The sequence below is a fragment of the Antedon bifida genome, chromosome 10 (assembly GCF_963402885.1).
Source record: "Antedon bifida chromosome 10, ecAntBifi1.1, whole genome shotgun sequence".
Lineage (NCBI taxonomy): Eukaryota > Metazoa > Echinodermata > Crinoidea > Comatulida > Antedonidae > Antedon > Antedon bifida.
The window spans coordinates 2,542,342-2,557,637 of NC_136235.1; the positions used below are offsets into that span (position 1 = coordinate 2,542,342).

The window sequence follows — 15,296 nt, forward strand, 5'->3', positions numbered from 1 at the left end:
GTGTGAAAAACAACAGTCTTCTAACAGTCCTTGTATTTGTTGAATCATGGAGGTATACAATTAGATTAATGTATATGGTAGAATGACTCCAAACTTAAAATCATGTCTGAGCATGCGCACATTTGGTACATTAGCGAAACAGGCGCGAAATGAAAGTGTCAGACGAGTCAGCTTCATAGTCCCCTTTGATACAACATAGTATCTTGCTCTTCCTTTAAAGTTACAGTACTACCCTCTATTAAGGGGACACCTTATCGGGACCCAACAAATTGTCTCCTGAATAGTGTCCTCTAAATAGGGGTGTCCCGATTGAGAGACTCTACTGTAGGCCTACTTGATATTTTTACCTTTGTGTAGTCTGCCATTGTTTGAACAGCGCCTTCGTTGATACGACGCTCATTATAAATTCCATTTTTATCCTGCTTATTATTCGCATACTGAGAATTTATTTGTTTTACGTGTCTTCCCTCAATCTATCAGTTTCTACAGTATGTGTGATAGGTGGTAGTGATAGTGTCCCAAGTGTGTTCATGTGTGATTATAATCATATTAACAGAGTATAATAATAAATGTATATGACCCATGAGATTGTCAGAATAATTATGAACACAATAACAGAGCAGCTACTGAAGCGATCACATCTCTACATCAATTGTCTACAGTATTTCCCTTATGATTTAATTTTTGTTGAAAAAGGAATTAAATTTTCGTAATGTTATAGCTTGTTATTGTCTTCAAGAACAAGATGATAGCGTATCTATGATTTGAATGCAGTGTTATGTGTGATATCTGATGATTCTAGGCTTACTACTGACATTGTACTTTGAAAGCAGTGTTTCCAAAATGGCATTTTTATGGGATCAAAGTACAGAATCATATTTCAATTAAAACGAACTAATCTTCCTTTAAAAAAACAGTGAGTTTTCCCCTTTAGATATCCCAGTCTACTGTCAACAAGTTTTAGATGTCTTCTTCCGAATTTAAATTATTATCGTCATCACCACGTCATCATCAAGCTCACTTAATTATTGCAATTTTGTTTTTATTGAGGTAGGCCTATTCCACTATTTTTTCCAATTTTTTTTCCAGCTTTTTTATTTTTGATTTTGTTAATATGCATCAGTCTACTGGTTTTTTATAAGACTAAATACTAAACAAAATCAGAAAAAAACACGAGTATTATTACTTAATCTCAATATCAATCCCAACCGTGTGGACACGTACTTAAGTTTACTTGCCATGATAACCATTATAACGTTACTTTAACTGTTTATTGAAATATATCTTCTATCCATTCACACTGTACTGTCCGATTTTATGAGCATTAATGTCATCTCTTTGTCTTCTATGATGAGTAGTTGTACCTTTGGGAACGTATATATAGCTTGCGAAACACATTATGTCTAGGGATACGTAAATCGTGATATTACACTAGGTCATTGAAAGGCTATACATTGGGTCAGTTTTCTATCCAAGAATATACTGTACGACTTTTATTGACTTATGAGAAACAAAAAAATAAAAAGCTATGGAATATAATCAGTTTGTCATTTTGGTAATAACCAAATGTAGTATTTATCTGTAAAATTATTAAATTATATTACTTTGTTTTTTTAAAACCAGGTAGACCTAAATTATTAAATTATTATTATATATGTTTTATTTATCTTATTGAAATTGAAATTACTTTGGAAGGATTATAGACATCTCATTAACTGTCTCACGTGGCCGTACGTACGCAAATATTAATTAGTCATCAATTAAATGTTCACTAATTGGTTAAAACTTGAACATCTTTACCAGCAATAACGCCCTCCTGTTTATCTCTGATTGGTTGAACACTCGTCAGTTCTGACGTATATGGAATTCCTTCATCCATACTTTCTTGTTCCGTAGCAACAGGCATATAAGGCGGGAAATTCGAATCAGCAAAAAATGACAAATCTCCAAACCCGTCGTCATCGAGCCGGTTAGAGAAACTTGGAATTAGAAGTGACACGGCTAAGAGGACTCCACCAACGCATAGTAAAGCTAGCCCAACAACCTTTGCAGTATTTAATCGTACATTGAATTGTATGGCGTCTTCATCGACCACACTAATATTGTTTTTAACATCTTGAATCTCCTTCCTTGGGTTAACTAGATAGCCTATTAAGCTTATTATTACTGAGAGAATGAGTATATTAAACCCGACCCACGCGCACGCCTTCCACCACCATATACCGCACCGGCACCTTTTCCGTCTTAGATCTCTACCAAAGCGATGATAACCCGGACAACTGCTATATCCTTTCGGATTTTCGTAGAAATTATGTAAGTAAGACCGGACTCCAAATTCTGAACCATGTGGTGAGTCGTTGTTGCCACTCACGTCACTTTCTGACACACTTTCCAATCGTGGTGGACGCGTCAATTTCTTTCTTCTAGCAGAGGCAGGATATTGTCGTCTGCTATCTTCTTCTCCTGTTGGCAGTACAGGCTTGGCAGAAGTACTCCCGCCACCAACCTCAGCCGTCATGCCTTGATAGCTTTTCTCGGCCATGTTATTTGATTATTGATGTATTATCTGAAAATATAATAATTGAAAAATGTATGAAAATATAAGAGAAAGACCATATATGAGAACATCATACTTTCACTATCAAATAAAAAGCTAGCGGCTTATACATTAGAGACACGTTATTGATGTTGTTTTGATCATAAAATGAATTTTATCCTTTTTTTCTTTCGTTGAGATAACAGATAGAGGAATTGAGAACGGTTAAACGAGAACAATCTCCTTCAACCTATAAATATTCTTCAATTTAAATATTCAGATAAGGTTTCTTGTATATCGTACGTAGACATCATTCTAATAAATTGTTACACTATTTATGTAGAATACGATAAAAATAATAACGTGATTTGGTAAAACGAGTTTTCAACAAGAACATAACAAAACAGTTACATCAATTTAACTCTTAAGTTCATGTAGGCCCCGCTAACTTTAAAATGAAGGAAAGAGAAGCAACGGATCTATACGTATTATCATTTCAATGCATATTAATTGGAGACTCGGAAAAGGTTGGAGTTGGTAAAACGAGTTTTCAACAAGAACACAACAAAATAGTTACTATCAATTTAACTCTTATAATTCATGTAGGCCCTCTAATTTTACAAATGAGGGCAAACGGAGCAACGGAGCTATTATCATCATCAATGAATGCCGTCCCTTAATTTGGAAGAGTAGGCCTAAGGCCTATTATTCCGTTCAGTAACATTGTCTCTATGCCGTAGCGTAATGAATGAATAAATTACGAAATTACATACAGTGAAGCAGCCTAATTGAAGTATCATTTGGAATTAAAAGCCTGCTTTAATCAAAATTGAATATAGTCACGTGATACATCCAAGTTCATTATCCATTGTACGTATAATATTTATTACACAATAAAATCAAAATTTACATGAATTGGAAAATCGAGTGTCATAGCAACAATGTAATTCATTATGGTCCTTGTTATACATTATAATCACATTTTATTAAAATATTAAAAATTCGTTAAATATGCTTGGGGAAAAACAAGCAGAAATATGACTAGGTATCTAGTATAATATAGTCTAGGTGTTTTGTATTTTGAGATTATATTTTGTAACCGTAGAATTAAATTGCATTTGTAAATAATATTGCAGTAGCCTGAGAAGAAAAAAAATGAAAAATTATTAATTTGATGGAGGTTGTCAAATCCACAACTACACGTAGTTCATCTGCTCTTTGATTATAATAATATATAAGAGATCATTTCGTTAAGTTAATATACTGCAGTAAATAGGCCTATATGTTTTACTACAATAACGTATGGTTTTAATTTGTTTCAATGTAGAAGTAAACAGCATGTTATGATTTAGACATTTTGAAACGGTCTCTATTATATAAAGAATAAAGATTAAAGAATGAACTGAAACACAGGTGGTTGATGTCAATAATAATTTTGTTCATATAGGCCTAATACGGATAATCCCTTCCAATCTGTTGTAATTATATGCAGCAAGAATACGGGGCTTGGAGCGAGCTTGCAGAAACATAGGGGGTCTACAAGCTGTGCAATGTTGAGTAGTTCTCATACACTCATCAAAGAATATCAAGCAATCAATGAAATAATACAAAGTATAATCTTGGTTTTTTTTTCTTTAGAAAACACCATTGATTATAACATTTAATTAAATATGTTTTAAAACAAAGAGGCACGTTTGTAAAACGCGATTCAGCCTTTTTTAATATTCCATACGCATACAACGAGCAACTCGCCATTTATAGGATGGCTGTATTTTGTTATACATTTATTTGCTTAGTTGCAGTATGACAAACATTAAAGATATATTGTCCCCCTAAAAAAAAAATTTTTTTTAATTTTTTTGTTGAATATGTCATTTTAATGTCACATAATAGTTATTCACTCTCACAAAAAATTGGGTCTGATAAAAATTTATTTACCTGAGAAAAATGTAATTTAAAGCAAAAAATGGTCAAATTGTCTGGAAGACAATGAGTTTTTGGGTAATTTAACTGTTTATTTTGTCTTTTTATAGGTGAAATAATTTTTTTCCCCCGTTTTTTTTCTTATGGAAGTGAACAACTTCATTAAAACTGCAAAATGGCCTATTCAAAGTCCGATTTTAAAAATCTTTATTTTTCATGATTTTGGGGGACAATACATCTTTAACCTGGAATTGTTTTAAACTACCGTTACCCGGGAAATCAGATCATGAGTATGTTCAAAATGTTCGTATTTTCGGGTATTGTTACGCGTCCCGAGAAGCGGCAATGTGGCATGATTGCACACTTTATTCGTGTATTTCTTCGCTTGGTTCTTCCTCCTCCTTTGGACACAACGCAATGATGTTTGCTTACGTCATTGAGTTGCCTCCTAGCTATTGAATCAAAACTGACTGGAATTGACCGTCGCCATATTTGTACTACAATCTAGATGACATAGTTTCAGTAAGCAGATAGAAGTATTTTGACCTATTTATTTTGATTAACAAATTGATTTCGTGTCTTTCCATGATTTCTTTCTACAATGATTTGATCTACAAAATGGTGTCAACATGTCTCCATATAGAATTGCTCATTAAGAGAATAATTCTAACAAGAGGCAACCTGTTATTTTACCTGAAGCTCATGTTAATGTGTAGCCAGGCTAATTATCAACGATCACTCAGGAGTTGCTGACATTGCCTTACTTATATCATCCATAACTCAGCAAAGTAGGGAAATGGGAATATGTAATATGTATTGTTTGAAGGTTTGCATGGCGAAATCAAATGTTGATATAAAGTTTGCGCTAACCCCCGTTCTAAAAATACTATTGAGTGAGAAACTCAACAGTTCTTTTCAGAAATAATACACGTGGTGTACCGCAAACTTTATATCAAATATGTAATATGCTTATGCTTACTGAAGGAAAATTTAACCCTTTGTTGTTAAAGTTGTTTTTATTTCGGAAAATCAATGATTTTGTGCGAACATTTTAGAAACATTTGTAATCATAATGGCGGATAAAATATTCTTATAATAATAATTCAAACATGATTGATTAGTATCAAGGCCTGCACAATTCAAATTCAGTTCAAAATCTTTTTTTTTTTTTAATTTATTTTTTGCTTTACGTTCTAGTGGGAACCAAGCCTTAGGCTACTCTATACAACAGTCTGCAATAATGTTGATTAAGACATTACGTAAAAGCTATAATAGACCATTATAGTCAAGTCTGACATCATTTAACTGTGATTAATGTCTTGTTATTGAATCTGTTTGAATTCTGAATATGCCCAATAAATCTATATTTTTAAATCGTTGATTTTCCCAATAGTAGTCCATCAATATGTTTTATTGACTTAAGATCACACTCTAGGTCTGAATGTTATGCAGCTTTCGATAAGATCAAATACGCAATGTTGGGTCGCGAAATTTCCCAAAATAGGATCATGAGGTCGCAGTCAAAAAAGGTTGATGACATAGTTTCAGTAAGCATTTTGATTATTTGTTAACCTTTTTCTACACTATCAAAGTTTATGTGACGCGCCCATGATAATGTCATATCACTACCATATCTGGGCGCATCACTACCATATGTGGGCACATCACACTTTTTTGTCAAGCTAGTTTGATCGTGTAGACAGAGCTTAGGTCCAGGCCATAGTATAGTTTCTCGCAATTCGGACAGTTACAATAATATGAGATGAAATGATAATTGCGTTTGATATCATTATGCCTACTTATTGAAGATTACGGTAATACATCAGCGACGCAGATCAAAAAGAAATAATTACAGTCGACATTAACATGTGTTTTTGTAAATTCGTTCGGATTGCTTTCGAGACTATCACTATCAATACAAATGTTTTGTACACGCCTCCAAGACATCCTTTGTACTGGCCTTATAAATCGACCAGACTAAATGAAAAATCATTACAGAAATTGAAAAGGAATTGTATCCCGCGGTCAATCTGTACGTCTTGGTTAAAATGTAATTAATTAAAGATGACCTTAAGCTATTAATCGTGCATATTCAATTAAAATGATAATTCTGTAACTTTGATTTTAACCGTATACAATTGTACAAACTTGACATAAATTAGTATATGAATTTTTAGGAGACCTATATTTATATATTAATGTATGTTTTTTATATTTTTCAGAGTGGCTTATTCGTACTCGTGGTGGATGTCGTACTCGTAATTCTAAATGTAATAGTATATTTATTCCTTTTTGCCGTATCAATGCTTTAAAAATGGATTTAATTGTGTTGATAAGATAATTTCATTAACCCCCTTTTTATTGTTATCAATGTTTATACGTATAACATATTTTGTAAGCATTTCTATCTGGCTTGTTGTTTTGTCTGATTAAATTAAAATTGTTGCACAGGTTTTTGTTGTTTTTCTTTTCGATATTTCTTCTGTAATTTCCAATGTGTGTGCAAAATATATTGATAATGAGTAATGGTGAAAAGAAGCGAGTGCTTGTCAGTTTGGTAACCATGCATTTAAATGTACGGTACGTACATGCCAGACAACATTCAACAAAAATTAAGTGCAAAAAAAAAACAACATGGGTCGCCCACGACCGGTCAGCTCTTTATAATTTAATTATAATAATATATAATTATTATATATTATTAAAATATAATAATACGAAAGAAATTAAATGAATATTCATGATATTCTATTTATTATTATTTTCTTCTAATATTATTTAATAATAAAGCCAATGATTATCATAATCATTATCAACGCCGGCCAACAATATAAATCGTGTTTCATCCCACTGAATAGGGATGCGACTGACATGGCTGCCTAATGCATTCACAAGAAAAAATAATGAGCACTCAAATATTAGCGTATTTTGCATAATAAGCCTTACATACCTTTTATCAATCTGTATCTCGCAATTTCATAATATAGACATCGTTACCACGCATAAAAATCCATTTTACCGTATAATATCAATAATTCTTTCAGAAGAATATTATCCTTAGCTTTTGAGTCGGTTAGCCGGATGTATATTCAATCGGCTAAGATGTTCACCGTACAGCAATTCTTGAATCAGACATTGCCTTTGGATTTAATTAATATCTTTCACTCGTTCATACTAATCAGTTATTATGACGTCACAATGATTCAGTGAGGGCGTCGTTCAATTCAATTTTGCATCTAAAAGGTATCGGGGATTTTTTTACATTAGGATACACTGGACGTATTTTTTCAATTCTGTTTATATCAGATAGGTCAAAATAAAATGGCACCTTCTGCTTCATAATCTAACCAATTTGTTAGACGAGTATATTGTATTATTTATCTTACCATTTAATATTGAATAAAAATTAATGTTATTTTGAATTGAATTGAGTATGCACCGCGCATGCGCGAGGTTTAACCCAGAAACATAGGCCTACCGATCAGGATATTAGTACGCGGAAAAGTAGCCTAAACCACCCAAACGCTGAAGAAATAATAAAGCCTGTTTCTGTCGACGTTATTCGACGATCGTTTGAAAACGATCAATTTGAAATGATAACGATAGAGAGTACCTTTTCCTGTAAATCGTTCAATGTTTACGTAGAAGATCGCCGATTATTGTTAACGATAACGTCGACAGGAAAACAGGCTTTCGAAAGATAACAAACGGGAATTGGTATCGTAAGCCGCAAGTGATTTTCATTCCTCCACCCTCGTTTTATTTCAACATACTTATTATAAAATGTCTAGGGTAATTACTGTATAGATATTTATTCTTTTAAATCTTCACGTTGTTTTAAATGTTGTAATTTTCTATTTTATTGTTGGATTATGTTTTGCTTTGGAGACCCACTTGATAGTTTGATTTAGTTCGCTTTTGGGAATCCTGTCTCTATTGTTTGTTTTTTTTTTTATATGTGAGACGAAATAAATGAAATGAAAAAAAAAAAAGTTTAAATATTACTTTTTAATGATAACATTTTAAAATCGTTATGAATGCAGCGATTTTTTTAACTAAACGAATCTTAATAATAATAATAATAATAGGACAGATATAAAAAATGTATCTTGTGATACAAACCTCCAGTAACATAAGAAGTTGAGTAAATCTTCGTTCTGCTGATATTATGAAGTATATTTGCAAAACGTGCATGCAATTTAGAATGTTAACCATACTCACTCACTTACGTTATCGTTGTCTCATCGTGTTTATTGAAATGTACGTTTTAAAAATTGTGAATTTCAGATACTGTAGTATTAACACTAGCCTAATAATTTATTTTACACTACAACAACATTCGGTTCAAATATACTGTTTATTGTCCATAAGAAGTGCTCATACTGTACGTTGGGTTCCTCTCTTGTTTTGGTTTTATATACTTGGCTAAACCTCTACTAAAAGCATTACGATATCTACGGTCCAGCACACCATATATCAACGGATTTAATGCGGAGTTAGTGAACGCTAACCATGTGGACATTGTGAAGAACCAGTCAGCCCAAAGACATTCACCAAATGTTTGACAGAATAGTACTCCAACTATATGTGGTATCCAACACGATAAAAACGTACCAATTACAAGTAGAAGCGTTGCCGCTGCTCTTATCTCACGCTTTTTGATCGTTTGGCGATGTGCGAAAATACGCTCCTGCGCTTGTACACGTCGGCTTTGACTTCGCGCAACTGTCAAAATATTATAATAGCAGACGCACATTAGAGCGATCGCTGGAACAAAACACGAGCATAACATAAACAAAGAATAGGCTGGGCATATGGCCCACGCCACAGTGCACAGATACTCGTTAGGGTAGTATTTATAATATGTCAAGCCTGATAGAGGAAGCAAGGCTATAACAATTGATTGAACCCATGTCCACGACAACATAACAACCGTGCTTGTGGTAGTGATATGTCTTCTGTATTGGAAAGGCCGACAAATGGCGTAATATCTGTCAATAGATATAAGAGGAAGTGACAGCATGCTTGTCATACAGAATATAGAATTCATAATACCGTTAAAAGTGCAGAATGCATCGCCAAAAAGCAGTCCATCAGCAATGCAACTAGCTAGTAAAAATGGTAACAACACAACACCAATCAGGACATCAATGAGTGCCAAGTTTAAGATAAAAACGGATGAAATCGTTCGTAAAGATTCGGTATAATAAGTCAATATGAAAAGCAGCGTGTTTCCAAAAATAGTCACTATTATAGTTATAAACATAAACATTGATAGAAATATGGTGACTCCTTCGTTTCGTATCAGACTGTCCTCAGTACATGTACCGTTAGTTCCTTGAAAATCAAACGATTGGCTAAGTTCAGTCATAGCATTGATGACGATCCTCACTCTTAGTTTAGCTTCTTTAACTTCTAAAATATAGTCAACATGTCTAAATATCCGTACGTAGGTAGAAATGTCCTGCTTGTACAAATAGACTTCTAACAAATGTCGGATTTGTTGTTTTATAGTAAAAAAAGTCTCTATCGTATGATCGTGGTTATTAAACCTGCTGAGACAGCATTAAACACCTTAGTACGTCATCGTTCAATGGATGAACTATTAAAAACATAATTCTTTTAGATGTATAATTAATTATGCTATTAAGTATAGTGCTGAATAAATACCTACTTAATACTTAGTAACTATGTTTGAATTTTCTAAATATTTGTTTTTCTGAGCGTTTTCGAGACATATTGGTGTGCGTATATCTAGAACACACAAAATGATGCGGAAACACCAATTAGTAAAGTACTTGGTTTTTGTTTTAATCGTTTGTATTAAGTGCAATTCTACAATTAATACGAATTATTGTCATAATAAGATGATTAGAGTGATAGCAACACTTAAATACTGGTTTGTTCGTTCATTAGTCTTTCATTTATCACAAACACCTGCACTCTCTTGCCAGAATGAGGAATTCTAAGAAGGTGACTATGCAAAATAAAGTTAGGTTTGAATCAAAATTTCATCATTTAAATATACTATTTTTATTTTATGAATATTTTATTAAGAGATTTTACAATGATGTTGAGCAGCCTGCCAACTTCCACTTACAATGTTTGTTTTTTTTGCTTGTTTTTTTTTTTAAGACGGAAACTAACTTGATACATAGAAAGTGCAAAGTCACATCAAACACACATTTATTAAATCAATTTCTACAAATGCATAAACTATAAATTATTATCTGGTTATTACTTGACCAAGAAGGTACTGATTAAATAAAATATTAAACGATATTTCGCTACGATTTCTGGAAGATGAGTTACCTCCGCGTTTCTACAAACCAACTAAGCTCGCTCGTCAAATGCACTGCCTCTCTCAAGAGACCCATTGACTGTTATAATGTTGTTTTCAATGCATAGGTATTAATGTTTTTTTATTTTTAGGTCCATTACCAACAGAAAATTCGTATTTGGATACCAATGAGAATATTATCGTAGCATTATTTTTCTCTTTTGTGGTAAATCGTCCAATCCTTTTCACATATATTGCGTATTACATTATTTTATTGTGCTATGTTCATTTCATATAAAAGTATTTATGGCGTAGTACCTATCAAGTGATATACAGCAAAGTGTAAGCATACTAGCTATGTTCATATAAAAGAATTTTACATTATTAATTTTCCTATTCTTCAAAAATTATTAATATGATTCTATGACAGTAATAGCTATCACGGCCAATGGTCCACCATTTAAAATACAGGAACCTGGGCCTCGTTGTAAATTTAGGTATGATAGGCATATGAATGAAATTGAAGATATAAACTTTCTCAAATAAAGGTATACATTCTTTTGAGGCTATTAACATATAAATGCATTATACATTATAAAGTATCTCTATACAATAACATGACTAAAATTTACTGTACACTAATAATAATAAATTCATAGAAAATTCAATTTTGCTTCATTGTTTTGTTCTGCAATTGGACGAGATCATCTCTCCATCCATTTGGAAAGTTCCGCACATATAAATTATGAAATTATGAATCTATTACTTCTACTGTAGACTCATTCTTTCTTGCTATTATTCGGTTGCAGCATAATTTTAAAAGCGCACGTCTGTATCTTCTGTCAAGTACACCATATATTAATGGATTTAACGACGAGTTACCCATCGCCAGCCATGTGGACATTGTAAAGAACCATTCTGGTAACTTACAGTCAGTGAAAGTAATGCACAGAATACCTGTAATGTGCGGAGTCCAACAAAACAGATAGGTTCCAATCACCAATAACAGAACAGCAGCTGTGCGTAACTCTTGCGTTTTTACGTTACGCCTTTGTCCAACATTACGTTGAACTGCAACTCGCTTTCGGTGACCACGCGCAACAAGTAGTATATGATAGTAACAGAAACACATTACTACGCCGGCGGAAAAGAAACTTGAAAGCAAAGTGAACAAGGTGTAAGAAGGGCTGTAAGACCATGCTACTGTACAAAGATATTCACTTGGAAAATACTCGTAGTACGACCAATTTGTTAGTGCCAATACCCCTAGAAGCAGTGAGTGCGTCCAAATCCATACCACCATAACAACCATATGTTTCGGCGTTAGAATCTGGTTTCTATATCGAAGAGGATGACATATGGCGTAGTACCTATCAAGTGATATACAGCAAAGTGTGAGCATACTAGCTATACAGAAGGCAGAATTCACAACACCATTAAAACTACAGAAAACTGAACCAAATACCCATCTATTAGCGATGCAGCTAGTCAGTTCCACTGGCATTAATAGAGTACCAACTAACACGTCAGCTACGGCGAGGTTTACGACGAAAACCGCCGTATTTGTTCGTAGTTCCTCGGTAAGGTACGTCAATGAAAGTATTAGAGTATTTCCCGTAATCGTCGTCACTATAAGAATAGCCATCATAACCGATAGAAAAATTGCAACTTCCTCGTTTCTAGTATCATTGGTTGTATTTTGCATTGTCAACGAAATATTAAATATTCCTTCGGTATCGTCGTAAGCAGAGTAATAACAATGGCTGTCCATACAATCGATCATTTCAACCATTGTAAATTCTACGATAAGCCGATTGAACTCATTAACAAATAAATGTGAACCCAATTTTTTTCCATCTACATCGACATGCCGAATATGAATCTCAGAGTAGGATAAATGTGGCACTATATTTATAGGTCACAGGCTAATTGTTTTAAATGAATTCGATTATCACGTGAATAATTAGCGTGCCATAGATCATACATGATACTTAGTAATTAGCGTGCCATACAGATACTTGGTAACTATGTAGAAGCGACTATTGTTTGATATGTCAAGTGTTTCTAGGCTAGGATGGTATGAAGTGAATTCAAAACTTAGTATAATAATTAATGAAATGTTGAAAAGCTTATACATATACAATAGTTTAAATATTAAAGTGCGTGTAACTAATCTTACCATTTGCAAGCCGTGCCCATGATAGGCTCACTATGCAGAAACACATTCAACCTGAATACAGCGTAATATGCAAATGATGTGGTTACCATGACTCGTATTAGCTCGTTGCAATACTTGTTCATTTTAAACAATGTAGGCACACTCCAGGTGGCTCATACGTTGGTATAGTCCAATCAAATATGTGTAAATATCCTGCTTATTAAGATATGTTTGGACTACACTAAACTACAGTAGTTTGACGAAACAGTGTGCTGTCGCCCAAACATGGTAGTCATATGACGTCATCGTGTCCTATATGGACACACCGCATTTTTTTTGTCATATAAAGTTTGATATAATGACAGAGCTTTTCTAGAATGTCAATTTTTCGACTAAAATGTGCGTAATGTCAATAAGCCCATTGTTTTGTGGGCGGATGGTATATAACCATTAGTTGACTGTTTCAAACGGAAATAGGGTAATAGGCGTATTCAATAACAGAATATTAATACAGAGTTAAAAATATTATATCATTATACCTTAAATGAAGTTGTGAGCGACTTTTAGGTGGTTCGAGTTTTAAATGCCAAGAATGTCCTGTATATATTTACCATTCTTTTTATTAGTTGTATCGTGCATATTGCTAGCTTCGACTACGTCACCGCCAAACCCTGATCTTTGCCGATTTTCAATTGAAAATTTGTTTTCTCAAGATTGCAAAATTCCAACAGAAACAGGTAAGTTTTGATAAACTTTGCGGCATACGTTTCTTTTTCCTTTTGTGTTCGGACTTCTGAGATGCTTCACTCTCCAAAAGATGTAAATACATGGTCTTCAAGTAAGAACATTATTTGTAAAATTTTTAATCTTTGGTTATAGAACACATTTTTGGTAATCAAACGAAAAATGAAAAAAACCTTAAACGCTAAATCGTCGTTAGACATTGCGCGACTCACTTTGTGTTCGCTACTCTGTACGTTTTTGACTAAGTATGTGTATAGAGATCCGCACGTGGAAAGTTCTGTTTCCTTTTTTTATGTTTGCCATAGAACTTTGAACGAATATATCTTTCAATTACAACATAAGAGTTTAAAACTTTGAGAAAAATAATATCTGTATGTTTGAAGGAAATCGAGATAAATGGAATCGGGAATGTTTTAAATTCTAAGATCGCAGTCATACACGTTTGACTCACACAGCAACTTTTACACAATATTGATAGGAAAGGACGACGAAAATTATCGTAAAATTAAAGTAATAACATGTAGTCTATTTTTTTTTTTTTTTATTTATTTTACTTTAGTTTCTGTTATTCTAGAAGTTTCTTCCCTATGAATATTCATTTATTATGTTACTTTCTTATTTGCATTCTCATTTACATATTATTTGCCAAGTGTGCACAGTGTGCTGTTTTTCTTTGTCCTGATTTTCTTTTGTTCTGCTCAGTTGTTGTTTGCCTGTGCAAGGGTGTACATGTAGCCTGTCTGTGCAAGTGCATAGCAGCCATTATTTTTCCTTTACAAGCTCCAGCTCTACTCTACAGTTTTAAACTATTATTTATTATTATTTAAAACACCTTATTTCTATTGGATATTACTGGGATATTACTTTTGTTTTGGATTATTACTTTGCAAATGCTGATATTATTTTGGATTTTACATATTAAAGGAAGTGCTTTGAACATTAATTTTTCTCTTTAATGTCTGTATGTTGCGAGCGTTGCGTATGTTAAACAATTCCATATACATGGCTGCAGTCGCGTGCTCAAGTTAAGGTTTACCGACCAACCGACCGACCAACCGACCGACATAGTGAGCTGTAGAGTCGCGTTGCACGCGACTAAAAACAGGAACCAACAGCATCTGACCTAATTTGTAGATCCAATTATACGTAGTTTTCTTGCAAAGTTTCCACCATAGTCTGATGTAAATGATGTGTCTATCGTATGGTGTATATTGATAAACTACCATGTACATTCAAACTACCATCTACTTTCAATATTGGAATCATCAGTCAGCACTGACTTATACTAAATAGAAATTAACAACCATAGGGCCTGCTTATTTTGTCGGAGACATCGTTCAAAACGTTTTTATTAGTAGGAATATGTTAAAGAAGTATTGTCCCCCAAAAACATGAAAAATGAAGATTAATTAAATCAGACTTTGAATAGATTATTTTGTAGTTTTAATAAAGTGAATCACTTTCGTAGAAAAAAAATAATGTTTTCACTTGTAAAATGACAAAATAAATGGTTAAATTCAACCAAAAATCCATTGGCTGGCAGCCAATTTGACCATTTTTTGGTTTAAATTCCATTTTTTCCAGGTAAATAAATTGTTTTCGATCCAATTTTTGGTAGAAGTCAATAACTATTATGTGACATTAAAATGGCATAT

At 33.2% G+C, this 15,296-nt stretch overlaps 2 protein-coding genes and 1 long non-coding RNA gene across 4 annotated transcripts in view; 1 reads left to right on the forward strand and 2 right to left on the reverse strand.

The window, feature by feature from the left end:
* LOC144854837 (uncharacterized) overlaps window positions 1–15,296 on the forward strand; it is a 145,668-nt gene that overhangs the window by 66,752 nt on the left and 63,620 nt on the right. The gene's annotated exons all lie outside the window — the stretch shown is intronic.
* On the reverse strand, window positions 1,223–13,005 carry LOC144854829 (uncharacterized). 2 transcript variants are annotated; one of them, XM_078712820.1, is made up of 2 exons: window positions 12,919–13,005; window positions 1,223–2,566 (listed from the first exon to the last, which is right to left on the reverse strand). In XM_078712820.1, exon 2 carries the CDS (start codon window positions 2,540–2,542, stop codon window positions 1,772–1,774), a length of 771 nt encoding a protein of 256 aa, XP_078568946.1. In that variant the 5' UTR covers window positions 2,543–2,566; window positions 12,919–13,005; the 3' UTR covers window positions 1,223–1,771. The 2 variants fall into 2 exon arrangements, with proteins under 2 accessions (XP_078568946.1, XP_078568947.1); XM_078712821.1 differs by lacking the exon at window positions 12,919–13,005 and adding an exon at window positions 7,410–7,593.
* LOC144854817 (trace amine-associated receptor 1-like) lies at window positions 8,781–12,690 on the reverse strand. Its single transcript, XM_078712806.1, has 2 exons — window positions 12,075–12,690; window positions 8,781–9,631 (listed from the first exon to the last, which is right to left on the reverse strand). The coding sequence occupies exons 1-2, from the start codon at window positions 12,529–12,531 to the stop codon at window positions 8,817–8,819; spliced, it is 1,272 nt and encodes a 423-aa protein (XP_078568932.1). The 5' UTR covers window positions 12,532–12,690; the 3' UTR covers window positions 8,781–8,816.

Bases quoted from the DNA above. Each gene is read 5' to 3' on its own strand.
- LOC144854817 (XM_078712806.1), bottom strand. From the start codon at position 12,531: ATGGTTGAAATGATCGATTGTATGGACAGCCATTGTTATTACTCTGCT. The intron at 9,632-12,074 runs ACCAGATTCTAA...TTTCATCCGTTT, and splicing joins TCATCCTCTTCGATATAGAA to TTATCTTAAACTTGGCACTC.
- LOC144854829 (XM_078712820.1), bottom strand. From the start codon at position 2,542: ATGGCCGAGAAAAGCTATCAAGGCATGACGGCTGAGGTTGGTGGCGGG.